Genomic DNA, 26775 nt, shown 5'->3' with positions numbered 1-26775 from the left:
TACGTTAGTCTCAAAGATCATCTTACCGCCCTTGAGGGACTAACTTTCAGAAGCTTCCCGAGTGGATGAACTGCGAACTAGCGAAGAAATTGCCGGTTTACAGCTCCTACCTTGGTAAGTGGCATGACGCCGCTAGTACAGTCCATGAAAATAACTAGGCGAAATCCAGGTATCAGACCAGATAGGGCACTATTGCAAGGACTGCTTCTTGACGGAATAGTATAGACGAGCAACAGGGGTTGGACTATCACGCAGACACTTTCATTGCATATACATTCTTATGACTTACGAGGGTGGATCCTTGCTTTTTGACATTTATTTGGTCTAGTCCTGTGTTCGTCCATTATGTCAAATTATGAGACGTTGATTTTATTCTTTGATGAAATCATGAAATGCCCGTCTGATTGCTTGTCGTCTACCCGGCCACTCTACAGACAATGAGCTGTTGTCCAGATCAACCGTTTCCCCAGTTGAAAGCACCATAATAGCTAAAATGCCAATCAAAACAAACCAAAAAAAAAAAAGGAGGAGAGAAAGAGAGAATAAACAAATGAAGCCATCAATCAATGCATAAAACAGAAGAAGCCCCATGTCATACATCATAATTTATGCAATCCAAAAAAAAGAGATAAAAAGGGGGAACAGCTGCATTCCTATCATCTCTTCGTGACTCATTCATCGTTATTTCTTGGGAGGACTCCCCTCTCCATCCTCTGGTTCAACTCTGACAAGTACTTCCTCTAAAAAGCCCTCCAAGAACGAGTTGATCTCTCCGCCCATAGGGACGGGCGCCTCATCATCCCACTTCTCAATCTCCTTAAACACACCAGCCGCCTTGATGACCAACCTCTTCAACTTCTCATGCGCATATTGCCGCTTTTGTGCTAACTCGGCCGCAGCAGGGGTAATTTGCTTCCCACCGGAGTTGCGTGTCAGTGCATGAAGTTTACAGGTGCGGCGACGAAGCGCTGCCTCAAGTGCAGGGAGAATAACGCCATTTAGAGCAGTGATTTCATTATCTGGCGGTGCTGGGTGGGCAGAAAACGCAAGAGTGGACTGGGATGTCGTGGAATCGGCAGACTTGCGCGGTGGAGCTTCTGTGGACTGGAGGGAGGAGAGTGAGGTTTGTCGGTGAGATACTAAGGGTGGTAATGGCTTTTGATTAGGTCCTGCTGCGTATCTTTCATGTTGAAGAGGAGGAAGGGGTAACTGTCCGGGAAGAGCTTGCGGACGCGCTGATGGTTGGGGTTGGCTGGGCAGGTCCCGAGAGGGCGTCCTTTTCGCCTGGCCCCTGAATGGCGGTATTTCTGGAATCTGCGCCGAGACCGGTTTTCTATACGCTTGCTCATTTGCCGGGGGCGTTGGAAGGGATTTGGGTGGTGAAGCGGGAGCGGCATGGGAGGAGTTGCCTCCCAGCTGGAGGTATCCTAGATCCTGGGCCAGCGTTTGTTGCAAAGCCCTATCGTAGTCCATACTATTGGGACTTTCTTTTTCAATTTGGAATGATGTTTTTGAATGATGTATTGGAGTACTGTACTGCTCTTGATAGTTAGTCTTCTGCGGAGATGGCGGAAGCGGAATCTTGGACGGTGGTGGCAATTGAGATGTAGATAATAAACTGGGGGGGAAGTTATGTCTCTGAGGAGTCTTTTGAGGTGACGGTGGAGCTTTCAACGTGGGATTAGATGGCTTGCGCTGTAAATTTTCAGAACTAGCGAAATCCTGGCTGATGGCATGGCGGCGATGATCTTCGATACCTTGAGCCCTCGCATTCGCGGCGGCATCATTCATGGCGCGTAATCCGGCAGCCCTTCCCAAGCCAGCTGGGCGTACGGTGCCAAAATCCCAAAGATCTTCTTCTTCTGGAGTGGGCTTATGAGGAGAAGTAGGCACTTCATCTTCGTCGTCGGATAGCTCATTTCCATGTGTAGTGACCCATCTCTCGTATCTCTCAATCAATTCTGTAAGATAAGTCGTTTTCTTCGCACGTTTTATAAACGGATGTCTCAGCAGTTCTTTGGCGGTTGGGCGTTCTCTAGGGTCCCGCCTGAGACATAGTTCCACAAAGTCCTTGAAGGGCCTGCTAAAGTTTCCCTGTAATGTGGGAGGATGGTTTTTAGGGATAAGAAACAAAACTTTCATCGGATGTATATCAGAGTACGGCGGCTGTCCCTCAGCTAGTTCTATAGCCGTAATCCCCAAAGACCAAATATCTGCTTTGTGGTCGTGGCCGGATTGCTTGATTACTTCCGGTGCCATCCAGAACGGAGTGCCGACGAACGTATTCTTCTTCGTCATGGTCGCAGAAAGCTGACCAGACACACCAAAGTCTGCAAGTTTGACTTGCCCACTTGCTGTAAGAAGGACGTTTGCAGCTGTGGTGAACGCAGTCAGCAACCTTGGTTTCCGGTAGAGCAGACATTCGCTCTGGGATGCGCCCCACCTTTGACGTCTCTGTGTAGCTTATTGTCGGTGTGAAGATAATCCAGTCCCATTAGCAACTCCCGCAGGATAATCATAATATAATCCTCTTCGATTTTGCCTGCGCGCATCAAGTCCGAGCAGCTCCCACCGGAGCAGAACTCCATTATAATCCATAGGTCGGAACCTTTGAGGTACGACCCATGGTACTTCGTCACATAGGGAGAATTGAGCTCTGATAAGATGGAGATTTCCTGGATTATATCTTCGACTTCGTCGTCGGCATTTTCAACGTCAATTATCTTAATGGCAACCGCTTGGCCCGTGCGTTTGTCGACTCTATTGAAGGTCCGACAGCCCGTGTCAGCTATTCCCAAACCATATCAAGGTGGGAGAAGGAAGAGATCGTACCCTTTGTACACTTTACCAAAACTTCCACCACCTGTAAGAACATAAGGAATCAGCCAGGAAACAGGGCTAACGGGTTCCTTTCATCTCTCATCGCATACCGATGCAGTTTTGTTTTGTATACAGCGTCTCCGGGTCTACAGCACGACCCTCCATTTTGAGACACTTGTATTATTTAAATCCTTTCTCCCTTCGAGTCCACCAAAGGACGACCTATCAGCTTCACAAACCAGTAGCAAACAGTTTGTTTGTTTGAGAAAGCGTAGGGGCGGGTGCGAAAGTGTGGACGAATTATGAGGGGCAGGCAATAAGGGGAGTCCAGGAGAGTGGCGATGCGCACGGATGGAGGAGCCGTCAGATAAGAAGATGGGAGCGGGTCCGCTTGGTGATGCCTGTTGCAGTGCTCTCTGGAGTACATATGTATCTGTGTCGTCAGCAGGAAGCAGGATGCAACAGCCCACCACGCGCTGATATGACGGCACACCGCTCTGTTCGCCAACAATTGCTCTTCTCCCATTCAGCTTTGTCAAAACAAACAAACAGCCGCGGGAGCTTCGCTCATGAAACGAAACCGCTAGTAAGGCGCATTACACGGGCTGCTCCCGAGTCCCGACGAAACACGCAGCCTGACTGGTGGGAAATTACGGGAACGGGAAAGCCTCTGGGAATTTGGTTAATCCGGTTCCCGTATCATGCGTACGGTACTCCCGTACTCCGCACAATACATCGATAACACACGTGCATGGGGCAAGCCATCTTATCTTATCTTATCAATCTCATCTCCTACGCTCCAAGCTTTTCAGGCACGGGAAAAAAAAAAAAAATTAAAAAAAAAGAAAAAAAAAAAACTGCGTAATTTTCACTGTATTGTCTCGGATTTGTCAGCTGGCTTGGTATTATTTAGTTAGTTAGTTAACTAGTTACTTTGAAGGGAATATTACATCCTTGGAAGGTTATCACGCCGCAACCAGGCGCGAAGTCCACATGGAAAAAGTAATTAGCAAACCTGAACAAATCAGCGAGTGGCATCTACTCCTGATATTATTATGACAATACTTTATTTTGCGCCTATTCGGATTGTCATGCAAAAAAACCTTGCCATTCCGAACACACACTAACTTGTTCAGGGGCTGCCATGTCAAATATCCCCATCTGTCGATTTGCTCTGTGTACTCTGTACATCGTGAATATTACCATAAGGGCGACATCCCAAACTAAACATGCAAGCCACAATGTTGGCGCGGTTCTAATCTTCCTCCATATACCCAACCATTACGGTTCCGTTCTTCAGGCCCGCATCCTGAATACTCGTATCAAGTATGTGGATGAGATTCTGCCCCATGGAGACCAATTCAAACTCAACCCCCGCCTTGCCTTCTATCGGAGACGCCTTTAGCCATTCATAGAGTCTTCTGACAGGGTCTGACAGGGAGAATCTCCGAATTATTCTGCCCGAGGAATGTCGGAACTGGATCCTGGTCGTGGTAGCCGGGTCCGCCTCTGGCTCTTTATGTAGCTTATCGGATGGGATGGAGCGGAACAGCTTGGAAGACTGATCTTCTTCTTCCTCCCCGTTTTTAGCCAGGGACTCAATGTCTATTAGATCGTTATTGGACGCAGTAGCTTTGCCTTTGCCCTTGAGGTCACTGATGCTTCGCGTGAGCTCATCTGGATCCTCATGTTTTGGTGCCTCTTGACCCTCTAAGCTGTTCCGGAGGGCCATCTCTAGCATTTCTTCCTCCGTCATTGTGTCTAGCTTGGATTGAGGTTTGACCTCCGGTTTCCTCTTCGCAACGGGGTTGCGCACAGCATTGTCAAGGCTGTATCGATCGAGAAACTCGTGAAGCTGCATCAGAAAATCGGAGGCCTTGACCACTGGTGGGCCAGACCATATTTTCACTTGTTCTCCGGTTCGCGGATCGACAATGGCGATGTGCGGGTAATTGTCTTGCACGTCGTGTGCAGGGAAGTAATACTGGAGGTATTGAGCCCCGCGTTCGTCGTCTTTGGTAAACTGTAAGAAGATGAAATTCTCTTTCACCGTATCCACAATCGAGGGGTTTTTCCAAATGTCCCTGTTTAACAACTGGCAGTCAAAAATGGATGGGTCCTGGACGTTAACCAGCAGCCATTTCTTTGTTTCCCGACCTTCACTGCGTGCAGCTTCCCAGGGTAGCCTTGACATAATCTCGAATGGGGGTCTATACATCTCGGCCAGCATACTAGACTTAGACGATGATTCGGACGCTCCACCTGTAGCCCGAGAGAGCGTTGCTCTGTGTGACTCTGGGTCTTCGTCATTCCAGATCGACGAGGTAACATCTCTCTGATTAAAAATGCCAGGGCGTCCTATCAAAGCAAGTCGTTAATTCTCCCGTTTGATAGCTCAACGGCGGGGTCGAACTCGATACATACCCGCCCGGGCCCGCTGTCTAGCTCGAACCTCCTGCAGTAATCCTGAGTGTGGATCATCGAAATCGGCGTCTGGTCCTACGAGGGTTTCCGTTCTTCTAGAAATGGGGGCCCGAACAGTCTCCGTGGATTCTCCACCAGCGTATAGTTCTTCTTGCAAACGACGCGCCAGCGCCAGATCGTCTTCGAAAGTTGGGCCACTACGTGTGGACGCTTGCTGGTTCGAGGTACCAACAGGTATACTAGCACCTTCATCGTCGGAGTCGATATGAACGACGCCGTGCTCGTCTTCGTATCCAGCCGAGGCTCGCGGGCGACTGGGGGATCGTTGAGCGGATTCAGTTTGCGGTTCAGGCTGAAAATCAACGGCTCCATTTTCAAAGTAGAGCTGCATAGCCGTCTGCAGGTTGTAGTCTGTCAACTGCAGATAATGCAGCGCGGTTTCCGGGCGAGAACCCGTAACCTCCGTGAACTGGGCTAGAGCGGCGTCCTCCATGGCTGCTATTTCGTAGAGAGAGTCAACGTATTACAAGAAGGGGAGGTTCGCGGCTAGGGGAGATAGATAGGTGAGCTAAAGCACTGCCGGGAAGATACAGCTAACCCGGCAGTTATTTGGAGTAAGCTCCGAAGGAGAAAGTCACATAAAAGAAAAGGGTGAGATCAACATTTAGTTTACCGACAACTCTCGAAATGCAGAGATCATGGTCGGGAAACTGTCTGAAATTAAAGAGATTCGAATGGAGGATGGATTTAGGCAGATGGCGCGAGGCAAACAATGAGAGTCAGGCAGTCAGTGTGATAGTCGCTGATAAGCAAGGCGGACAAGAATGACACAATACGTCAAAGCACGTGCAGAGCTCTCGGTAAATATGTTATTCCGTCCAGATCACTTGGAACCTTGGGCCGCTGCCCAGTCAGGAGAATGCACCGGGGAGTGTAACAGAAGGCAATCCCAGGGTTTAGGGCTTGTACGGTACGGGATATAAACCACAAATGCAGTTTGATGCACAAATTTTATGCAACTATCCTGCACTATTTACCTTTTTCGTTCTCCGTAATAGAAGTTACCCCCATTACTCCGTACAAGAGAAGGCTTCACACATCACTGAAAACTCGCATTTTTGAAGGATGAATATCCAGCGGCTAGTCTCTTTCATCCGAGAGAAGGTAAGGAGTAGTTGGCTCCGTACTCTGGTACACTACAGGAATAAGCTCTAAACCTCACCCGAAAATTGGTATTAAGACCTGGAATACCTGGAATACCTGGAATTCCTGGAATACCAATGGCCGGTAGCGCCATGTGTTGGAGCGGAGTGGTGGCCCCTGCCAAGGCTATTGTCCGGCTCACCTTCCCAAATCACGGCCATTCACGAAAGTCGCGTTCTTGCTGTTTTAATGAGTTTCGCGACGCGCTAAAGGGCGACGCGACGGAAGGTACTTTCGACCCTCAAAAAGGTACCTGCCCAGGTACTTCCTCCGCCTCACCCGCTGCTCTCGCTGTTTTGGCAATCCAGAAAGCATCACCTTCGACCACGCACTCGCCCTCCATACATTCACAACAATGGCCCCATCAGTCCTCGGCAAGCGTCAGCGCAGTGCTGCTGATCCTCATGGTAATTACACTCCTCCCGTCTCCTTTCTGTCATTCTTCCTTCAAATTTCAACCCTCGTCGTCGCGTCGGTGCCTGCCAGACCACTTTACTGATGATTAATCCTCCAAGGCACGACACTCCGCTCTCCCAGGAAGCGACGGTTTGCTCAGCACGAGCCCGAGATACACCATGACTGCGAGAGTGATGATCCCTTTAGCCTGCCAACACGCCAGCGCAGGTCAAAACGCCTGCAAACATGCAGTCCGCAAGACGAACCACAGGCCAAGCGCCCAAAAAATTCTGAACAACCAAACTGTACAGCTTCTAGCAAGCCCCTTCCCAAGTCAGGTCAGGCCAAAAAGACCAAGGAACTGGTAACAGGTCAGTAGAGATTGTTCCGAGTTGACAATTCCCCAATATCAAGGAGCTGACTTGGGACAGATGAAAACGCGGACCCGAGCCAATTCGCAACTCCTCAGTCCAGGAGATTCAGAGATGCATTATCTACGGTTCCCCCCGTCACGCCTAAACACCGTGTACAGGTTGCCATAAAGCCAGTGACTCCTCGGACACCCAGACCCATTCCGTCAGTCTCAGCTAGAACTGTCTACACCGACGCCAGACAGCTCTTTGTGCGGAGTGCAAACCCCGGTCGCTTAGTCGGTCGTCAAGCTGAAAGAGATGAATTGACGCGATTCATCCAGAATGCAGTCTCTTCGAAGCGCGGCGGGTGCATGTACGTCAGTGGACCACCAGGCACCGGCAAAAGCGCTTTGGTCGAAGAAGTTTGTCGCGAATTACAACCCAGAATCACAGCTAAAGCCGCGTACGTAAATTGTGCCAGTATGACGAGCGCCCGCGACATCTACCGGAAATTAGTTGAAGACCTTTGTGATGAATCTCAAGTATTTAAAAAGAGTGAAGCTGAACGGCTCCGGGGCATGTTCTTCCCGAAGAAGAAATCTTGCAGTGACATTTTCCTCGTTGCTTTGGACGAAATCGACCACCTATTGACAGGTGATCAAGAGATTCTCTACAACTTTTTCGAATGGTCTCTGCAGACGAATTCTCGCCTCGTTTTAATCGGAATAGCCAACGCTCTTGACCTCACGGATCGATTTTTGCCTAGGCTAAAAGCGAAAAACTTGAAGCCACAATTGCTTCCGTTCCTACCATACACCCCAGCACAGATAACGAACGTAATCACGACTCGTCTTCAGTCCCTTTTATTAGACGATGCAGCCGTTGCCAAAGGATTTGTCCCTTTCCTCCACCCTACGGCCATCCAGCTCTGCGCGCGAAAGGTCGCATCACAGTCAGGCGACCTTCGCAAGGCCTTTGATCTAGTTCGACGCACAATCGAATTGATTGAGCGGGAGCCTAAGCAAAAGTTTGATGGTGTACAAGCCACTTCCTCCAAACCTCCATTGCTGGAGAATATGAATCTCGCATCACCCTTGTCGCCACCAGACACTCCAGAGCCTGTGTCTCGCTATACAGCTGCCACCGCTCCTCGGGCCACTGTGGCCCATGTTGCTCGTGTCACATCTGCCGCCTTTGGGCATGGGACTACAGAACGTCTACAGGGGCTGAATCTACACCAGAAAGCAACACTTTGCGCCCTAATCTCGGCTGGGCGAAAACGACGAGCAACGTTCAATGGTTCCAATACCCCAACCAAGTCGCCTCGCTCCACTGCCCCAACCGTAAAGGAGCTATTTGATACTTACTCCTCCCTCTGTCGAAGAGACAATGTCCTCCAGCCCCTATCAATCACCGAGTTCAAGGACATTATCGGTAGCTTAGAGACCATGGGCTTAGTTGGCGAAGCTCAAACACGTGGTGGCCGAGGGGGTGCCGCCATGGCTAGCGGATCGGTGATGTTGCGCACCCCTACAAGGACCGGACGAGGTATCACTGGTTCTCCATCCAAAATGGGGGTTGATGCAAGTGGCCTGGTTTGCTATGTTGGTGAAGCAGAGATTGAAGCCCAGATTACAGGACCTGGTGAGGGCATTTTGAGAGCCCTATTGCGAGAGTAGAGTTTGTGCTTGCTGTGTCTTTATTGCTAATGTTGTTCGTTTGTTTGTTTAATGTCATTGCATTGTTAGCAAGGCATGGGTATATTTGTATGTTGGAGCAGGTAGTGGGGAATGGTTTGTGCATTTCTAGGGCATTCAGGTGCTTCTATAAACTGTGTCCTACATCGTTACACCGGGTATGGAGTAGAGGCTACCGATAAAAAGATTATCAAAGGAAGCAATATGCATTGGAAGTTCCTTATCCAATACACTACAAGATATTTCAGACGAATACATGAGCAAATGAGTGATTCCTACCACAGCCTGAGAGGTGTGGGTTGCTAGTTACAAGCTGGAGGAGTTACAGCTAAAAGATACATCTAATTTCACCCTGGCTCGATTCTTCACCAGTTTTTCAGCTAAAGGGGCTAACAGGGTTTATTATATTTAGAGATTGTGTGTATGCAAGGCTTTGTTACATATTCCGAGCGCAGCAGTCAAACAACCGAGAATTCATGGACTCCAAGACACATAAAACATGAGGTTTACATAGGCATATGTATTTACATAGGGAAGACAGGGCATGCATGGAACCATAGGAAAAAGCAGCAAACCAGATAAGAAACAAGACAAGATCAGAGCATATGAAAAGGAAAAAAAAGAAAATATTCAGGAATAGCCGCTCAATACTCTGTACTTATATAAAACAGAATTATAAATTTGTTTTCGCATAATGGATATCACCCCTTGAACAAAGTATCACATCTCTAGAAGCTCTTCTAAAATCAGTCATCCATTGGTTTGTCCTCCAGTGTCACTCCTACTGGTCTGGGCGGAGCTTGCTCTGCTCCCTCTCCCTGAGCGTCACCTCCAGCGCTCTCTGGAACAACATTACCAACGCTATCCCTATTCAATCCAGTAATACGAGAATATCTGCCGCCGGAGCGGGAAAGAGAATTACTCTTGCCCACAACAGCGACTGGCGTCGACGGGGTAGCGTCATCTTGAGCAGCCGAAGAATCACCGTTACCGTTTGTCGCTGCATTGTTTCCCGAAGGTTCCGCTTTACGTTGATAGTCGACTGTGGTAGGGGAGCCTACGGATCCGGGGACCTCTAGACTCTGTCGACCAACCCGTCTCTCTGCCGTTGTTGGGCTACCGACATTAATCGGGAAGCGAGTGGATTCCGATCCGCCAATCGATCGATCGCGTCGATGACGGTACCCAGGAGCGGGACTATTTGCTCGGCTTCTATCAGCAATCGCCTTGTTCCTCGCCTCCATATTTGCACGTCGATTGCTCTCGTCCGTGCTTATAGCGCGCGGTCGAGAAGACCCCGACGACAAACTACCAAGGGAACTAGCCTGTCGTTTCAGCTCTCCAAATATCTCCTCCTTATGATCAAAGAGGTCCCGGAGAAGGCGGTAATTATGCCGTTCATCCATTGTAAGGTTACTTTCGACACGTGGTCTGAGGATGCATGGGGCGAGGTTTTGTGCTAGAGCGGTCACGTATGCATCGTCTGCCGACGTTAGGTCGATTAGCCGCGTAAAATGAGTGATCACGGCATCCAGGGTTGCGATGTTGTTAAGACGGAGCTGGCCCAGGGTGTTTTGTAATACTTTCACGCGACCTTCCTCGGATGCGTCGCTCGTGGTGGTGTAAATGGTTCTCACGATCTCATATACCTGGGAAGACACAAGGGAATCTACTGATTTTAGTCTCAAAAAATATGAAGAAAGGGGGATTTACAACCGAAAAATAGTCAAGCACATACCTGGTAGTTCAAGCAGATATAACTTCAGCACACTCGCAACAACAGGAATCTCGTATCGATCTAAGGTTTCTGGCATAACTGGCTGACCGTTGTTTAAAACATTGCGGAGATGATGTGTCGTTGCGAGCGGTACTTCATGAAGCCATATTGCACGGCGAGCTTCGTCGCCTTCGAGATCGGGATACCCTACGCATCATGTTAGGTTGCACATACCTAGAAAGGGTCAACATGCGATGAAACTTACGATTATCAAGGTACGTTAAAATGCTGGTGACGATGATAGGAACTCTTTTGCGGTCCGCCCTAGCCCTAGCTTCCAGATCGACGCCAAAGGTTTGATCTATCATCCAGCTGTCAGTATGGCAGCCGCAAACAATATAATGAGTACCAATGGGATTAACAGACCGTCAACAGAGCCATAGTAATTCTCATACGGCTGAACACGAGGTACAAAGGCTCCGGTCCGATAATTCTCCAATAGGTACCTGAGATCCCCGAGCGGTTGGATGGTCTCTTGGTAAAGCATCATTTGGTCGACCGTGCTGCGTAAAGATGGAATCACATTGCTTATGGCGCCTGAGAAGTCGAGGATGACAGCTTTAATCGCTTTTAGACGATCCAATTCGCATCGCTCCATGAATTTTAGGTAGTCGATAATCTCTTCTTCCATGGCACATCGCATGCGGTCTAGTTTCTTCACGGCAGCTTTATAGCGTTCATCAGTCTCGCGGGCCTCACGTCGAAGTTTCTCCGCAGGTGTCTCGTTTGGATAAGGGTTATTGAGTGGATTCCATCCAGATAAAATCTCTGCAACGGTGGGTGAGTCCGCATTGTCGTCGCTACCGGACGCTAGTGACGAAACTCGCAATAGCGGTTTCTTTTTCTCAGGAATGCCGGTTATTTGGAAAGCTTTAGAGCGCCATTGATAGTTCATTCTAGAGCTATTAGCGAAGGTGCTGCCGACGTTTCCAACCAGTCTCAAGAAGCCATTGTCCACCATATCCTGGCCAATCCGCTCGGCATAGCTGATGCTGGACGCGTTTAAATGTTTTTGGATATATTCCACGATATCTGCGCCAGTAGAAGTGTTCAAATAGGTGCCCAAAATTGGCACCTTAGCCTCTCCAATTTTGACTGTCTCAAGCATGTGAGTTAAGAGTTTCTTTAGCTGGTCGGGTAGGTAAACTTGGTCACCCAGCTCAATCGGCTCGGGTTCCTCGTCACCATCGGGCAAAACAATCGTCGGAGGTGCCTGTTTTGGACTGCCCGTTTCTCTGTCCGGGCTCTGAAAGGCAAGCTTGTTCTCTTCCTCCAAATCTTCCACCAATCGACATTTGTTGAAATACTGGCTCCGTAACTTCTTCGTTAGTTCCGCTTGTTTTGAATGCTCTTTGACTCTCGTCTGGAGCTCCTCCTGGCTATTCAAAATCCGCGCTTCGTGCTGTGCTGCCCAACGACCGAAGGGGGTTACAACGAGATCGCGAATATTGGAGGCAATCTTCTGATGGTTCTTTGTGGCTTCTATCATCTCACTTCGAACTCCTTCGTACGCCTAGACCACAGAAAAGTCAGCAAAGTCAGAAAGGATCGGAGATAAATCCCCAATGCACCCGTGGTTTCTTTGACAGTTGGGCTAGCCCACTTACTTTTCGTACGCTGGCACCATCGTCCCGTGCAAAACCGTTTGACATCCGATCGATTGATGGCGCGATATCCCCCAGTCTTGCACTGTATAATTGTTCTGCATCTGCGCGCATACGAGCAATAGCAAGGATTTGCTGGTTCTCTACTATGCCCTGCTGCAGTTTGGTGAAGAGTACGCCAAGCCCGCTGGCATAATCAGGGGACCAAAAACAATCCGCGAAACCTGGCATTGTGAAGGAGGGTGAAGGTCGTGTAAGGGTTCAAACTCGGAAAAAGAAAAGGGAAGGCGACAAGGCTTCGATACGATAGCGGAGACGGAACTGGAAGCGTAGATCGTTGGGTGTCTTCGAGACAAGGAGATTTAATGGGCACGTTATGGAGGCTCGGAGGACGAGGAAAAGGCGCAAAGTGCTGTCTCTGAAAGAGAGCTTGGACTGGGCGGCTCAGGAACGAAAGTTAAGTTTGATTCTGACACAAGCAGCCTCTCAGAGGATGATTGGGTGGAGAACGAGAAGAACGCAGTTAACGCAGAGGTGAAGGGGGAGAGAAGAAGACGGAATGCAGATGTCAAGATAAAACCCAGAGAGAAGGAAGAAGCAGACGACCAGGGGAAGTGATGGATCCCTGACCTCGCTTTCGTTGGACGTTGAACGGTGTTGGACTGAATTGCGCATCCGCAGCTGCGCCCGTCAGCAGCCAAGTCACGTGGCGAGGTGGCTTGTACCGGATCGAACGCAGGTGAAGGTATCAGGTACCTGACTTAACAGGGAATTCCAGTTTCTCTTGAGGTATCTGGTACGGAGCATAGAGGACAACAGAGCTGGAATAAGGCTGGGGCTGAAATGAGCAGCCAGGTAATTGTAATATTACATAATAATCTACCCGCCCGTTGGTTGGGTTTCAGCCGCAGCCGCCGCCCGGATCAACCAGCTTTCCGCCTCCACACGCCTGCCACGAGGGGGAGACCACGCCAACGGACGAGAGAGGCTTTTAAACAGACAAACAATATCACCAGGGGTATATACATAGATACAACATTATCATTATTGTCTGCGCCGGAAAAAAGAAAAAGAAAAAAGCAAAAAAAGGAAACATAGTGCTTCCTGCTAAGCCTTCACGAATTTCTGCTCCAGGCGCCACGTCGTCCAGTACTCCGTATACACAACTCAGCAGAAGAATCGATACACCTTCTTCCACAGCGGCCATTCCGCCCTCTCCGCCCTTTCCTCAGCAATTAAGTGCGCCAGATGTAGATCCCGCCTACCAGTCTTGAGGTCCATGTCCTTCGCGCGGACGATCTTTGTTTTAAACCGAATTTTATACGGAACGTAGAACAGGATAACGATCGGAGCCGCAAGGTAGACGGAGAACCAATTCTTAACACCAGCCACAGTAGGGTCTCCGTCCATTTCTTGAATTATAGGTGCAACCCCAACCCAGAACTGAGCCATGAGCACAAGTATGTTGAATATAAATCCGATCCAGGAACCGACGACCCCAGGTTGGGATGTGAAAGCTAGTTCGTCAAGACTGTGACCTTGCAAGGCCCAGCCGCGTCGGAATCGAATATGCGCAAGGCAAATGGAAGCCCAGTTGAGGATGGATGATAACCCTGAGATAGCCATCATCCAGATGAATACTTCTTCTTGCTTCGAGGACGCAGCGAGGAAACTGAGGAGACCGATCGCGGATGCGACAATAATCGCGAATAGAGGGCGCCCTCTACGGTCGATGTAGGCGAGGAAGCGAGGTGCTTGATGCTGTTCGGCCAAAGCTGCTAGAGTCCGCGAGGAGCCATATATCGCAGAGTTCCCCACCGAAAGGACAGCAAGCATGATAACCACGTTCATCACCGAATCTAATCCTTGAATTCCTGCATCCCTGATGGCAATCACAAATGGTGAAGCTTTGGTATCCGCCTGCGAAACGGGGTTGAGTAAACGCGCTTCGGTGTATGGGACCAAAAGCCCAACAATTATCAACGCCACGATGTAGAATAAAGTGATTCTCCAAAATACCTGTCTGACTGCACTTGGGAGCGCTTTGACCGGGTTGGATGCTTCAGCGGCAGCTAGACCAACAAGCTCGGTCCCGGTAAACGCAAATGCTGCGTTCACGAAGCAACTGCAGAGGCCTTTGAATCCGTGATTAAACGCCCCGGGGTCCCGCCAGTATCGAAATCCGATATATGACCCATTGTCACCACCACCAATATTAATGACGATTCCTAGTATACTAGAAGGCGTCAGAAATATTTTCAACGGACATACCAGAGAAAGACACGGTGACATACATAAATCCAACGATAGCAACGACTTTTATTATAGAAAATATGAATTCCGCTTCACCATAGCCTTGGACTCCAAACAAGTTGATTGTAATGACCATAGTGTAAAAAATGGCAACCCAGGCGGCGGGGGAAATATGAGATGGCCAGTATGATACCGTCAAAGAGGCCGCGACAATCTCTAAAGGCAAAACAACCAGCCACTGCAAGGCATAGTTCCATCCCATAGCGAATCCCCATGCGGGATCTAAAAAACGAGTGGAGAAGGAAGAGAACGAGCCAGCAACGGGAAACAAAACGGCCATTTCGCCTAGAGCGTGGATGGTTGAGTAGACCATGATGCCGACGAGACTGAACGCGATGACGAGAGAGGCAGGCCCACCGATAGCCAGTGACCTCCCAGAACTTACGAAAAGTCCAGTGCCTAAATGCGGGATCCATAACTTAATATTCCGTTTAGGTCCGGAAGCAAGGAACTCCCATCAATCTTTTGTTCACATAGAAAAAAAGTCCATACCTACAGAACCTCCAATAGCAATCATCTGCAAGTGCCGGCCCTTGAGTTTCCTCTTCAGGGGAGACAAAGCTATATTCGCGACAGCCTCTTCGAGGTCGAACAGCTTTCCATTCGTGTCTATCTGCCCAAGCTTGGAAACCTGCGCGTGCGGATTTCGCTTGAAACTGTCCAAGAGCCGTTGCCAGGCATTCTTTTTGGGTGAAACATCGTCATAGTCGAGCGATACCTCTGGAAAAGAAGGGGTTGGATGGACAGTCCGGGGGAAAGACCTCGCTGGTTTTCGAGCATTCCCGGAATGCGATGCGACCATTATCACAGGGATGGCTGTGACATGGGCTCCGATGATTTAATCTGGAGGTGTGAGGGTGACTTTTGTCGGTAGTTGGGCGCTGCTGCACCGTTCATCGCAGGCACATTCGACAAAAGTGTGCGTATTCAACCAAGAGCACGCTGCACAATAATAGAATGGCTGCCCGAGTTCCCAGTAATGAGACCAAGAGGGAACCAAGGTTCCAAAGCGGGGGTAGTGGAGAATGATCCTTGGTCAACTCATCGCTGAGGGTCTAGGATCAAAAAGTTGAAGGTTATGTAGCCCGTGGGCTATTTAATCGAGAAGCCGGGAGATGCTAAGAAATGAAATCTGGGGGTTAAAAAAGAAATCTTTCATATTGCTTGATCCCAAGACACAAACAGCAGGGTTCCGAGCAACGTGAATGCTATGAAGTTACATTCCGGTTGGCCTCCATCCAGTCAAGGTTAAAAAAAAGAGAATCCAGCTGGCAACACCAGGGGTTGCCCATGATCCGAGATGGTCATCCTGTCGGCCCACTATTAACGTATCCCAAACATTGGCAAATCGGCGCTTTCTCCGGTGTCAAATGCGCACAACGTGCTCACGTTGCGTACAAACTCCGCCGCCCCGGCCTCGTGTAGCTCGTGTGTTGCGGACAGACTCGAGAGTACAAGCCAAGCACGTAGGACATCCTTCGGTCCGTCGTTAGCTTTGAGAAGCGCGCTATCAAGCGATAGGATCCTGCCTGGGTCGCCACACTCCTGCAGCACGAGTGTTTCGAGCTCGACTGTTTTTTTGATTGTTTCCAGGTTTGCATAAACCCGCTCCTGGAAAATCATTCAAACCAGATCGTTGGCGGTGAAGGCCACGCGATTAATCATTGCATCATCCGCGCATCCCCGCGTCCTTCTGTGATTCAGCCTCAAACCCCCAATTTCGCTTTAGTGCGGGGATATTACGCCGCGACAATCGAGAGGGTAAAAATTTTCATCTCCTCCAAATTCATTCTTCAGAAACTCAAAACCAGCTTTCTTGTAACCTTGGCTACCAGATGGTGTCGTAGTCGAAATCATTTGATAACATCTAGGGTGAAAATAAATCTGTTCTGCGTACTCCGTCCTCCTTACTTTTGTCGTTTTCTCTTACAACTGTTACTAGTGCTCGATGCTATCTACTATTACTTAAAACAGGAAGATGCTTTGCAGAGATATATATCGTGACGGTACTCTCTACCGGTAAAAGCCTCATTCCACTGTAGTAATAGGTCATAGCCGTGATATTTTGAGAGACAACAAGCAACTTTCCAACGTTAACGCCCAGCGGATCCTTGGACAAAGGGAAAACAGAAAAATTGAACCAAAGGCGGCGGGAGAGAGACCCAGCCTCACCTTTGCGTGCTTGGCGGTCTGTGTTTCCTGTAACGTAGATTGTGCCTACTCCTGGGTGAACCTTTTGAGATATCTGAGATATAGCTTGTAGGTTGATCATTGAATGCCGCTCGATTGGCGTAACCCCGTGGAAAGAGTATGTAATACCCGTTTGTTTTGATTTACTTCGTACGGAAATGATGCTCCATGTAGTATAATGGACTTAAGAATGCTCATATATCTCGTAGAATGATGCAATAATACCCCAAAACTCCAGAGTCTAGACATGAAGGAAAACCGACTCCATCCAAACTGCGCCAGCCCTGGTCTAGCTTGCAGAGCCGACTGGACCCTCACCGCCGGGAATTAACTTGATATCAACACGTCAGCCTCATGTGTGACGAGAAGAGAATGGTTGAGCTAAACGCACCATGCAAACATTATTTCCATTTAGCAAGATCTTAGGAAGCTTAGTTTGAGCTGCTGTATAGTCACTAGGATATTGTCAGCAAGGCGATTTTCTTGCTGCAGCAGGACATGTGAAAATGTGTCCATACAATTCTGTAACGTCCTCCAGAACCATATCTATGAGTAGCTATTAGTCTGCCCATTTCATATCAGAACTTTCAGGAGGATAAAAGGAAATACATACTAACGTAATCATCGAATCCAAGCAAAGTTCCGCTGAACTCTACAGCGTCGAACGCAAGTCAGTAAAAGCATTCCTTCCTGGCACATCCGAGTGAGAGCTTTGTGGAAGAGGCCAAAAATAGACAAACCGCACCTCTATCTCCCTTCATAACAACCCAGATCTTGGATCCAACGCATTTATCAATTAATTCTTATTCATCAGTTCTATGTTAGCGATCACGCAAAAGTATTTGGAAAAGTATGGAATTCTAGATTTTACCAAGTGGGAGTAGTTGCGACGCCATGTTGAGAGATGATGTATAATATATTTAATTCAACACGAATGGTAAAGATGATCTCCCCTGCTCATCAAAGGTTTGTGGTTGACTCCAGGCCGCTAAGAATTGTCAGCTCGATTCTCTCTGGAAGGTCGTTCCCAAGCAATTGATATGGCGTGAACGAGAGTCCATTGAATGAGATGGTCACGTGAGATTTATATTTATGACTTCCACGTGACCCTAAGTGTACGCCACTGCTTTATGGAAGTTCATGGACCGTCAGTTTCAATTCTTTTTCAAACTTCATCCAACTGCTCCGTACCATGCCCTGGATGTTGCTTCTCATTCCCGGAGAGCTGGAGGCTTTCAAGTCCTCAGAAATGGTATCCCTGTCAAAGACAATGAAAGGGAAGAAGCCATCTCCGCCACACTTTATCGGGTACACACCCCCTTAGTAGACAGCGGTATTTACTTCTTGAAGAACAGTCGCAGTCTAGACTCTGCATTCAACGACTTTTGATGTGATGTGATAACGACCGGTCTTAGGCTAGCTAATCAAAACAAAAGGCTTCCCAGCAAGTCCATGCTTCCATATATGGGCGTTCATATTCCTGCATTTTCATCTTGATGGATTTTCAGCCTTCCCTCTACCTCTGTTCCAAACAAATATTTGAAAAAGAGCAAACTCCACATAGGAGTTAATGCTGGATGTTAATGAGCTAAACAACAACCTTGATGAGCTCTATCGCAACAGATCATCCTACTGCATGCAAGGCATTCCATCTTTTATGAATCCTCGCTCTCAGACAGTGTGAAAACTAGGCCCAGTCTTCACAGAACACAAGACCTATGGAGATGACAATATCTATAAGACATATGTGACAGACATGTGGTACATGTGTCACAACTCAGCTTGAAGGGCCCAATCCTGGAGCTCAGAGCATTGCAAAGATAAGAATGTAGTATGTGGAGATGGCCGATCCTGGGAACCCTTCATCAACTAAGCCTCAACACAGCTGCTCTCGTGTTGGATTTGGCTTTTATAACCATGACACACTCACCAAACTTTTTTTGCACCTGTACTTGAAAGCTGCTGGACACGAGACATTCCCCATTATTCCACTAGAGGACTGCATTAGATCCCCCGTTCCGGTCCACATTTTAAATATCCAATCCCCCCTGTTCATCCAGTTGCTCTTCTCCCATACGGCTCACGACACACCCAGAGCACAGTTGGAGAGCTACAGGAATATATTACCCTGTCTCTTTGTTTTTTTCCACAGCCCCTTGCTTTTTTTCCTTCTAGATTACTTTTATTAGCCTCTACGTTCCTGGTCGAATTGTTTATGACCAGAATGGCGCCCTAAGCCACACATCCGCCAGATACTCTTAACCACCTTGCTTCGCCTAACCACGCCGAGAAACATTCTGGAGGAAACGGAGCTAGCTTGATAGCTGACTAGCTACGGACCACGCCACTCTTCATCGCAGCTCCTCTGTTCTTGAGACTATTGTCCTAGATAACGCCAATGGATCCAAGGAACTTGGCAGCATGGAAGCCCTAGCTCAGGACGGCTTGATGGGGCTCTGCCTTGAGACATATGGAAACTCGCCAGATAGTATTGAAAGACAGAAATCATGGCAAAAAAGGACGATGACGAGCACCAGCATCAAGGTGCGAAGGATTTTCTGGTCTACGCAAATATCAGCGCACCGTGGTCTACCTTTATTCGAGATAGCCAGCATAGAGGGAAGAGTCATAGCTTGTCCTGCACGCTCGAGAATTCGCTCATGGTATTGTCGATTGCAGGCAAGGTTGCCACGCCGCTGGCTGAATTAGTTCTGTGCTGTGACAACTTCATAGGTATCGAAACTGGTCAGCTATGTGAAGCTGTGTACTTTTGTGCTCGTCTGGCGTCACTGTTCACGTGCTGGTTTCACTCAGCAACTTCGCCCGTATGATAAGGTTGTATGGGTACTTGTTTGGACTGCTGGAGGTTGTGAAGCAGCAATAGGACATTCCCATGAAGTTATGGAAAGACACTTCATTATTGGGATGATGAAATCTTTGATGGCTGTTGGAGAAAGGACAAGCCCCTTTGCACGTGGAGGCTTTCCGTCAACCTTGAAACAATCTTCAGTTCCACGCTATGTCTCACTCTCATATCAACGTCCAGATTGTCACTAAATTCCTCCGCGACATGGCTGAAGATGCAAAGCGTTCGATTTCAAGGAATTCAAATCCCTTTTGGACTCTCAGGGCTAGGTCAAGGGACAGTCTGATCCACTCAAAGTGCGCTTACGCCTACATGAATCGTTGCTCGACGTCGAGAAGGCCGATGCAGCCGGATGTACAGCGCATGGGGTGAAAATGAAGATATGGGCAAAGAACCAAGCCATGGAGGGGAAGATGGCTGAAGCAGGGTGGGAGTTCGAGAAGGGCACCCTGACTATCATCAATCTAAGCAGCCCCTTGTTAATGAGATTGATGCACGAGCATTCTTCAGTATTTGCTTGAGCATTTTCTTGGAGAGTCGTGACAAGGGAGGATGCATTATTGCTCTTGATGAGACATAAAAGTTGAGCATACTGCTTGCCTTGATTCCTAGAGGAGTCTGATAGTCAAGGCTTGGAATTATTCAGCTGCAGCACAGCTGTTCCAGGTAAAACTGAGAATGGGGAATCAAGAAGAGAGAGATGCAGAGATGAGCGAGAGAAAACTGGAAAGAACAAGAAGAAACGTAGGGATGACGAAGGAGAAAGATCAAGTGGTGGAAGAAGAGTGGTTTTATAATTGTGAAAGTGGCGATACAGTGCTTTACCTGGTTTGGGCGGTGCTAAACCGTGGGATAACCTGGTATACCAACATATGTACTTTGTAACTGATTGACCTTCAAGTCACTTCGGAATTTCATTTACATCTCTGCATTATCTGATATTATATCTCTAAGAGGTATCATACATGTTCAAAATGAATAACCTAATTCCCGACTCTGATACATCGCATGTTCGACGACTCTCAGCCTCTCAAGGGCAGGATTTTAGATCCCAGGGCCTCTTGTCTGCATAATGGACATTCCGGCTTTTCACGCACCCAGTCCCGGATACAGCTCCAGCAGAAGACATGTCCGCAGGTAGATACGCTTGGGTCTTTGAATGGCTCGAGGCATAAAGTGCATTTACGCTGTTGCCCAGCCGGTATCCAGCTCAGAGCTGTGCCCGCATCCGATGAGAGGTCGTATCGGGGTGTGTCCGGCGGTAAAGAAGGTATGGACGGAGGGTTACAGATGCTTTTTAAAGTTGTTCCTGGCTGGCCGTGTGATCCGAAATCGTGCTTGTCCTTCGACTGGGTATCTTCCTGAATAGATTCAACGACCTCTTTCACGTGTACAATTCCCTGTACAACGATCTGCAGGACCATCAATACCCCCAGTACCTCGTATCCGACTCTTTCTTCGCTCTCCTCTATCCGCTTTGAGAACACATATCGTAAGCCCCAAAGTCGCTTGGAAATGTGATAGTATGCACCAGTGAAATAGAACGCCGCGAGATGGATGGCGTAAACGGGCGAAAGCGACGTTAGGGAATCCAAATGCTCAAGGATGTACGTTTGAAATTTAAGGACCAGGTTTTGTCTCTTCTTTTGCTGTTCTTCTTTCGAGAAATATACAGACTTTGCCTGTTTGCGCGCAATACTCCGCTCCAGCTTTGCCCTCAACCGACGTCTGAATGCGGGGAGAATTCGCTGCAGTGTCCACGGCATGAGAATACTGCTGAGAATATAACCAGCCCGTCGAGCCAGCGACGGAAACCGTAGGGAGTCATCCTCCAGCTGTACAACGTCACAGTACTCCTCCCCCAGCGTTCTATTCCCGACGAGGGTAGTGAGGGACAGGTATAAGATGTCTGTTAGGTTTTTGATAGCATCGGTGTGTGCATGGGCAAATCTGGCGCCGCGAAGGGTTCGTACAATCGATTGGACTTGAGTGGATAATGTTCCGGTGATATAGGCATCTTTTTCGTGAGCTCGGATTATATCTGGGGAAGTTGCCCAAGGGAAGAAATGGGAGGTAGGCCAATGCGAAGTGGTAGGTTTGGAGCTAGGAGGCGATGAGGAGGAATGCTGAGAGTCATCGGACGACATTTTGTCCTTTGCTAGCACCTCTCACGGGGTCTCAGTCCTGCGAAGATCAAGCATGCAAGAGGAAGATTGCCATCGCCAGCGAAACTCCAACCTGAAGCCGCCCTTCCCAAAGACAGAAAGATACCTCGGCCGTCGAACATGTCACGTGAGATAACCCATTATAGTAATTAAGGTTTATTGGCCTCTTGGCATTTCGGGTTATGTAATCCAGAGGTCTGCTTGTTCGGCCAAGCGTGATACTGTAGCAAATAACTTTCTTTGGTGCTAGGCGCTCCGTACCTGGTAAATATTCGGGAGAACACATACGAGCTTCAAACCAGGGCAACTTTTGTTTATTGTCTAGCTTTGGCAAGGAGTCGGTTCTCGGGCTTGCGATGGAATATGGACCCTGACCACCATGCGGCCAAGCCAGAAGGGTTCAACCTTGTTCTTCCCCTCCCATACCGCGTTGCGGTGATCTTGGTTGCTGGTAGGAAGCTTCCCCATGCTTTTGACGCCTTGACCGAGAACCTCTATGAAGCTAATGGCTTTAACTCCTCACACAGGTGTCTGGGGATGGGGTTTAAATCTGCATTATTTATCCGCAGTAAAGATTGTACGTGCAATGCATTCCCGATCCCAAAGGTCCTCGCAAGCCGACACCGAAACCACTCCGTCAACAGCTAACAAGCATAGGACGTACCCGCCTTAATTCGCTATCCCTCACGATCTTCAGCTGGCAGCGTTCCCGTCTACAAGTCGACGTACCATCTCGCTACCCTCCTTTCCATCCCACTCGCTTTTTCCCTTCTTCTTTTCTGGGCCATCACCCACCGTTCCCCCGAGCTGGTTCTCGCCTGGGAAGTCCTCCCGCAGTCCTACCTCTTCATTTTCTCCATCTTACTCTTTCTTCCACTTCATCGCCTCTCGCGTGCCGGACGTCATCGCTTGCTGGTAACCCTGAAACGGGTCGGTTTCGGCGGACTTGCAGAAGCGCAGGATGGAAAATTCGGTGACATAATTTTTGCTGACGTGTTAACGAGTTATGCCAAAGTCCTCGGTGACCTATTTGTCACCCAATGCATGTTCTTTTCCTCAGGGGTATCGAGCACTGGTGTTCCCAATCGTGCGTGTGGTGGGAACTTTGCCATTCCGTTGCTCATCTCGATCCCGAGTATTATCCGTCTGCGACAATGTTTAATTGAATATTCACGCGTCCAGCGGCGTGGGAACAGAAATGTCGATGGTTGGGGAGGCCAACATCTGGCTAACGCGTTGAAGTACTCCACTGCCTTTCCCGTCATTATCTTAACCGCGCTGCAGCAGGGTTATGATCCATCGAGGGTAGGCCTGAGCGAGGCTGGTTTGCATAAACTATGGTATGTTTTTCTGACGTTTAGTCCAATGCCTTTCTTATTGCAATTCCGGCTGATCGTAAAAAATGCGACGAAAATAGGGTTTTATCCGCGCTAATACAATCATCCTTCACATTCTACTGGGACGTGGCTAAGGACTGGGACCTTTGCCTCTTCTCCGACATCACCACCCAATTCCGACACAATCCATACCATCACGTCAGCTCCGCCTCCGCCCTGTCCCAAACCCATGAATTCGAGCCAGGCCTCGATCGCCCCTTTGGACTCCGCCGTCACCGCTTCTTCCACGCTGATGGAATCTACTATGGAGCTATCGCAATCGATTTTATACTCCGCTTCACATGGATGTCCCGCCTAAGTGTCAGACTGAACTGGATTCACGACTTGGAGAGCGGAGTCTTTGCTCTTATGTTTCTAGAAGTAGCAAGACGGTGGATGTGGATTTTCCTGCGAGTCGAGACAGAGTGGGGTGAGTACCTTTTGCAGGAAGTTTTCTCTCACACTTGCATCATCCTGAATTATCTGTGACAGCCAAACTTTTTTTGCACCATGCATAGTTGCTGACTCTCCACGATTTTAGTCCGAAGTACTCGGGGTCCGTCACCGGATGATATTCTCCTGGGAGAATTTACGCCGAAAATAGACGAAGATTAATCCAAATACCGGATTTTCTCTCTCTATACATCATTGAATCATTTCTCTTTACGCGCCCTATTAGGGAATTCCTCCTACGATGGTATATCTTCCACATAATTCTATGTAAACCATCTAGACACCGCCTTCGTTTTTCCCCAAAACATAATATTTTTTTAACACTTGAGTGTACAGAGTATATCTTGTTCACTTTTCAAATAAATATTTTCAGTTCCTCGTGTATGCAGATAGACTTTAATCCGTGCCTATATTCACAGGAGCATAATTTTAGGCTCCGGTCAGACAAACCAGAGTGTGTGGTAGGACAATCCACTATTTAATTTGACATTTCATTTAGATCAAAGTAAGGATCAAACCAAATAAAACAATATCTATGTATGTGCATTCGCAATATATACAAAATCAAAAGAGATAACCTAACTATGGACCGTTTTCAGATTATTAGAAATATCTATGGAGATATCGCCTCCTCCACAGTACAATGGAAAAGAAGCTTGGTGGCAGGGGAATCAAAAGAAAAAAAAAAAAGAAAAAAGGAAAACTGACATTGTACAAGGCTCCTGAAAAGACGAAAGGTCAGGGGTGGATTGCACAAGATGGATTTGGTAGCAAGGAAACCGGCGTTTGAAGAGGAATTATTTTATTCGTTTAAGACCGGTCATTAGGGGCGAGTCTGCAATCAGCCGAGCGCGGCGCTAGAACGTTCTGCGTTACGAAATTGAGAGATTAAACGTCAGGGACAAAAAATAAATGAGTCTCGGGAGACGTATTAACACCCGTAATCTCCACAAAACACGGCTCGTAGAATCGTCGTCCAAGTGCAGGGTTATTGACTCAAAGGACAACAATAATAGGGAAGAAGGTTATGGGGTTGAACCCCCTAGGATTGCAGTTGGGCCCATGGGAATCTCCCTGTCCAGTGTGGATATGTCGAGAGGGACAAAATGAGGAAATGGCACGACAGCAAGTCAATAGGAGCCGAGAAAAGAGACAAAACATCTTTCCGCTGATAAGGATATATAACGCCAAGAACCAGACATGACCGACATCAGAATTATTCCTGCCGCAAAAAAAAAAAAAAAAAAAAAAAAAAAAGGAAAGGAAAGGAACGGTGAGGGCTCGGAAAGGCGGTATGAGAAGTTGGAGGGTTCGATCAAGATCGGAAATGCCGCTGTATCAACGAGGGCTCTCGCGAAGCTTCTTTCTTAGCTTTTCAATTTTCACCGTCCTGGAGGATGGTTCTCGAAAAGATCTTCAAGATAAGCGCTCGGTGCTCTACCTTGCGGCGCAACGGACAGGTTCAGCGAGCTCGTTGATAGGTGGGCCTGATCATGACCACGGCTGCCGGGGGGCAGGCCAGGCGATCCCGGTGGACTGGGCCCTGATCTTGTACGTGAATAGCCTTGAGACTGGGGTCCCAAGGGCGACAGGCCGATGGACGAGCCGCTAAGATGTGCCAAGCCAGAGCCTCCTCCAGGCGCGGCGCCGCTTGCAGCATAGTAACCAGCAGGCAGGTAGCCAGAGCCTCTGTTTCCTGCCGTGTGCATGCTCGCGCCAGCAGTTGGGGAGAAGAAGAGGCTTTGGTTCGTGGTATGGGTGGGGCCGACGCGAGAATGGCGCTCTTTGCTCATCTTCTCCCTTGACGCCGGAGCCCCAGCAGAGCTCTGATATACCGATTTCCTGTTACTGGCGTGTAAAAGGGCGGTTGCGTCGGAATGGTGTGAGTTGTTTGTGGCACGTCGGACGGATCGATTGACGGACCAGGCGACAAGAAGTCGCCATGCAACCACTATCACACCGACAAGTCCGAGAGCCGCGCCAACCGCGATAAAGATCGTGCCTTCAGGCAGGTTGGACTTCTGCAGGTACGGTGCCCCCTCTTTGGGTGGAATTTGCGGGGTTGGTATCGTTGGCCCGCCCGTAAGTGATGGGAGAGTGAAAGCCGGCCCAGATCTCGATCTCGATGATGTGCTGTCCTGCGTGGTTGTAGGGGTGCTAGATTCGGTAGAAAGGCCAGGGAGGTTTCGGGACTCTGTTTCGGTCGGTTGCGGTGTGGGTGTACGAGCGGTCGCGGTCTCCCTGTCAGTAGGTGGCGGGGATGGAGGCGGCGTCTGTGTTCTGTCCGGTCTGGTTGGCGAGTTTGTCTGGGTGACTTCTCTCGTGGGTTGAGGCCTGTCTGTATCCGGTCGGTCGGAAGGGTCGTCCCTCTGTGCGGCGACATGACCAGCCAGTAAACTCGTGAGAAACAAAACCAGAAGAAGACACAATATCGGCCTCGAGGCCAGGCCACCTCGAGGTCCTCTCATGACAAATTCCAGACCACGAAAATACTCGATTGGGAAGACTCTTGTATCGAACAACCCCCCTCCGTGAGATGGATTCAAACTCAAACACACACGTGGAGATCCGAGGTGAACGTGGACGCCTGGTTCAGAAGCAAGCAACCCAAAGGGATTCAGATCAGGACTCGATAAGAATTGTTTTGGGGCGGGGGTCTTCGAGGCGGTAAGCGAGCGAAGAGCGGCAGAGACGGCGAGGAGCGGAATCAGCAACGGGGCTCAATCAAGACACGATGGAATGTAACATTGTCGAACGAGAGTAACAAAGTGAGGGGGAAGAAGGGAAAGTCGAGAGAAAAATTAAGTTGCCACGGAGCCAACAGCAACCAGAGAGGGAGGATGCAGAGCACAGGCGGCAAGATACAAGCAAAAGAATGTAGGACGGACGGGGGTCACTTCTTCAGCAGGAGAGACGGGGTTGAGCGGCAGATGAGGTCTCGCGGGCTGCTTTTCGCCGTTCGCTTTTCTTGGTTGCGTCGTCGTGTCCGAGTGATTAGCTCAGGCCCGGCCCAGAGGGGAATGGTTGCCAAGCACGCCGCTTGTTAAAAGGGGCTGCCAGACGGGCGACAGCTAACGATGAAAAAAGCGACAGGAAAAAAAAGAAAGCGATGTCGAAACAGAGAGAATGTTCCAGCCC

General features: G+C 48.8%; 11 protein-coding genes across 11 annotated transcripts; 3 read left to right on the top strand and 8 right to left on the bottom strand.

Moving 5' to 3' along the window:
- Nucleotides 1-681: 681 nt before the first annotated feature.
- Nucleotides 682-3342, bottom strand: SPS1 (putative protein serine/threonine kinase; the record flags this gene model as incomplete). The annotated part of the gene is made up of 4 exons (XM_003068060.2): nucleotides 2931-3342; nucleotides 2833-2863; nucleotides 2444-2760; nucleotides 682-2375 (listed from the first exon to the last, which is right to left on the bottom strand). Exons 1-4 carry the CDS (start codon nucleotides 2983-2985, stop codon nucleotides 682-684), a joined length of 2097 nt encoding a protein of 698 aa, XP_003068106.1. The 5' UTR covers nucleotides 2986-3342.
- A 733-nt stretch (nucleotides 3343-4075) lies between these two features.
- Nucleotides 4076-5737, bottom strand: D8B26_008290 (uncharacterized protein; the record flags this gene model as incomplete). Its single annotated transcript, XM_003068059.2, has 2 exons — nucleotides 4076-5178; nucleotides 5245-5737. The coding sequence occupies 2 exons, from the start codon at nucleotides 5735-5737 to the stop codon at nucleotides 4076-4078; spliced, it is 1596 nt and encodes a 531-aa protein (XP_003068105.2).
- Nucleotides 5738-6802: 1065 nt separating this feature from the next.
- Nucleotides 6803-8875, top strand: CDC6 (AAA ATPase; the record flags this gene model as incomplete). The annotated part of the gene is made up of 3 exons (XM_003068058.2): nucleotides 6803-6854; nucleotides 6963-7214; nucleotides 7275-8875. The coding sequence occupies 3 exons, from the start codon at nucleotides 6803-6805 to the stop codon at nucleotides 8873-8875; spliced, it is 1905 nt and encodes a 634-aa protein (XP_003068104.2).
- Nucleotides 8876-9369: 494 nt separating this feature from the next.
- D8B26_008288 (uncharacterized protein) lies at nucleotides 9370-12871 on the bottom strand. Its single transcript, XM_003068057.2, has 5 exons — nucleotides 12278-12871; nucleotides 11037-12183; nucleotides 10876-10971; nucleotides 10632-10817; nucleotides 9370-10562 (listed from the first exon to the last, which is right to left on the bottom strand). The coding sequence occupies exons 1-5, from the start codon at nucleotides 12503-12505 to the stop codon at nucleotides 9640-9642; spliced, it is 2580 nt and encodes an 859-aa protein (XP_003068103.2). The 5' UTR covers nucleotides 12506-12871; the 3' UTR covers nucleotides 9370-9639.
- A 456-nt stretch (nucleotides 12872-13327) lies between these two features.
- Nucleotides 13328-14203, bottom strand: GAP1_4 (glyceraldehyde-3-phosphate dehydrogenase 1). Its single transcript, XM_066125806.1, has one exon. The coding sequence runs from the start codon at nucleotides 14123-14125 to the stop codon at nucleotides 13442-13444; it is 684 nt and encodes a 227-aa protein (XP_065981890.1). The 5' UTR covers nucleotides 14126-14203; the 3' UTR covers nucleotides 13328-13441.
- A 307-nt stretch (nucleotides 14204-14510) lies between these two features.
- On the bottom strand, nucleotides 14511-15389 carry GAP1_3 (glyceraldehyde-3-phosphate dehydrogenase 1; the record flags this gene model as incomplete). Its single annotated transcript, XM_003068056.2, has 2 exons — nucleotides 14511-14986; nucleotides 15080-15389. 2 exons carry the CDS (start codon nucleotides 15387-15389, stop codon nucleotides 14511-14513), a joined length of 786 nt encoding a protein of 261 aa, XP_003068102.2.
- Nucleotides 15390-16904: 1515 nt separating this feature from the next.
- On the bottom strand, nucleotides 16905-17802 carry LSM5 (RNA-binding protein lsm5). The gene is made up of 6 exons (XM_066125805.1): nucleotides 17649-17802; nucleotides 17523-17579; nucleotides 17391-17429; nucleotides 17296-17323; nucleotides 17169-17232; nucleotides 16905-17108 (listed from the first exon to the last, which is right to left on the bottom strand). The coding sequence occupies exons 1-6, from the start codon at nucleotides 17671-17673 to the stop codon at nucleotides 17067-17069; spliced, it is 255 nt and encodes an 84-aa protein (XP_065981889.1). The 5' UTR covers nucleotides 17674-17802; the 3' UTR covers nucleotides 16905-17066.
- Nucleotides 17803-19284: 1482 nt separating this feature from the next.
- Nucleotides 19285-20164, top strand: D8B26_008284 (uncharacterized protein; the record flags this gene model as incomplete). The annotated part of the gene is made up of 3 exons (XM_066125804.1): nucleotides 19285-19602; nucleotides 19824-19866; nucleotides 19941-20164. The coding sequence occupies 3 exons, from the start codon at nucleotides 19285-19287 to the stop codon at nucleotides 20162-20164; spliced, it is 585 nt and encodes a 194-aa protein (XP_065981888.1).
- A 159-nt stretch (nucleotides 20165-20323) lies between these two features.
- PEX10 (peroxisome biogenesis factor 10) lies at nucleotides 20324-21832 on the bottom strand. Its single transcript, XM_003068055.2, has one exon. The coding sequence runs from the start codon at nucleotides 21788-21790 to the stop codon at nucleotides 20666-20668; it is 1125 nt and encodes a 374-aa protein (XP_003068101.2). The 5' UTR covers nucleotides 21791-21832; the 3' UTR covers nucleotides 20324-20665.
- Nucleotides 21833-22171: 339 nt separating this feature from the next.
- On the top strand, nucleotides 22172-23936 carry ERD1 (protein-ER retention protein; the record flags this gene model as incomplete). Its single annotated transcript, XM_066125803.1, has 5 exons — nucleotides 22172-22259; nucleotides 22336-22385; nucleotides 22466-23148; nucleotides 23226-23614; nucleotides 23726-23936. 5 exons carry the CDS (start codon nucleotides 22172-22174, stop codon nucleotides 23797-23799), a joined length of 1284 nt encoding a protein of 427 aa, XP_065981887.1. The 3' UTR covers nucleotides 23800-23936.
- A 242-nt stretch (nucleotides 23937-24178) lies between these two features.
- D8B26_008281 (uncharacterized protein) lies at nucleotides 24179-26562 on the bottom strand. The gene has a single exon (XM_003068053.2). It carries the CDS (start codon nucleotides 26103-26105, stop codon nucleotides 25020-25022), a length of 1086 nt encoding a protein of 361 aa, XP_003068099.1. The 5' UTR covers nucleotides 26106-26562; the 3' UTR covers nucleotides 24179-25019.
- Nucleotides 26563-26775: the final 213 nt, after the last annotated feature.

The sequence above is a fragment of the Coccidioides posadasii genome, chromosome 5, assembly GCF_018416015.2.
Source record: "Coccidioides posadasii str. Silveira chromosome 5, complete sequence".
In the NCBI taxonomy this organism is placed as follows: Eukaryota; Fungi; Ascomycota; class Eurotiomycetes; order Onygenales; family Onygenaceae; genus Coccidioides; species Coccidioides posadasii.
This window is presented reverse-complemented; position numbering and strand designations above follow the sequence as displayed.

Excerpts from the sequence above, each read along its gene's own strand:
- D8B26_008288 (XM_003068057.2), bottom strand. The coding sequence starts at position 12,505 with ATGCCAGGTTTCGCGGATTGTTTTTGGTCCCCTGATTATGCCAGCGGG. Across the intron at positions 12,184-12,277 it reads ATGGTGCCAGCGTACGAAAA|GCGTACGAAGGAGTTCGAAG; the intron begins GTAAGTGGGCTA and ends TCTGTGGTCTAG. Across the intron at positions 10,818-10,875 it reads TTTAACGTACCTTGATAATC|GGTATCCCGATCTCGAAGGC; the intron begins GTAAGTTTCATC and ends CATGATGCGTAG.
- GAP1_4 (XM_066125806.1), bottom strand. The coding sequence starts at position 14,125 with ATGAACGTGGTTATCATGCTTGCTGTCCTTTCGGTGGGGAACTCTGCG.
- LSM5 (XM_066125805.1), bottom strand. The coding sequence starts at position 17,673 with ATGGCGTCGCAACTACTCCCACTTG. Across the intron at positions 17,430-17,522 it reads TGTTATGAAGGGAGATAGAG|AGTTCAGCGGAACTTTGCTT; the intron begins GTGCGGTTTGTC and ends TCGACGCTGTAG. Across the intron at positions 17,109-17,168 it reads ATGGAAATAATGTTTGCATG|TTAATTCCCGGCGGTGAGGG; the intron begins GTGCGTTTAGCT and ends GTTGATATCAAG.
- PEX10 (XM_003068055.2), bottom strand. The coding sequence starts at position 21,790 with ATGTCGTCCGATGACTCTCAGCATTCCTCCTCATCGCCTCCTAGCTCC.
- D8B26_008281 (XM_003068053.2), bottom strand. The coding sequence starts at position 26,105 with ATGAGAGGACCTCGAGGTGGCCTGGCCTCGAGGCCGATATTGTGTCTT.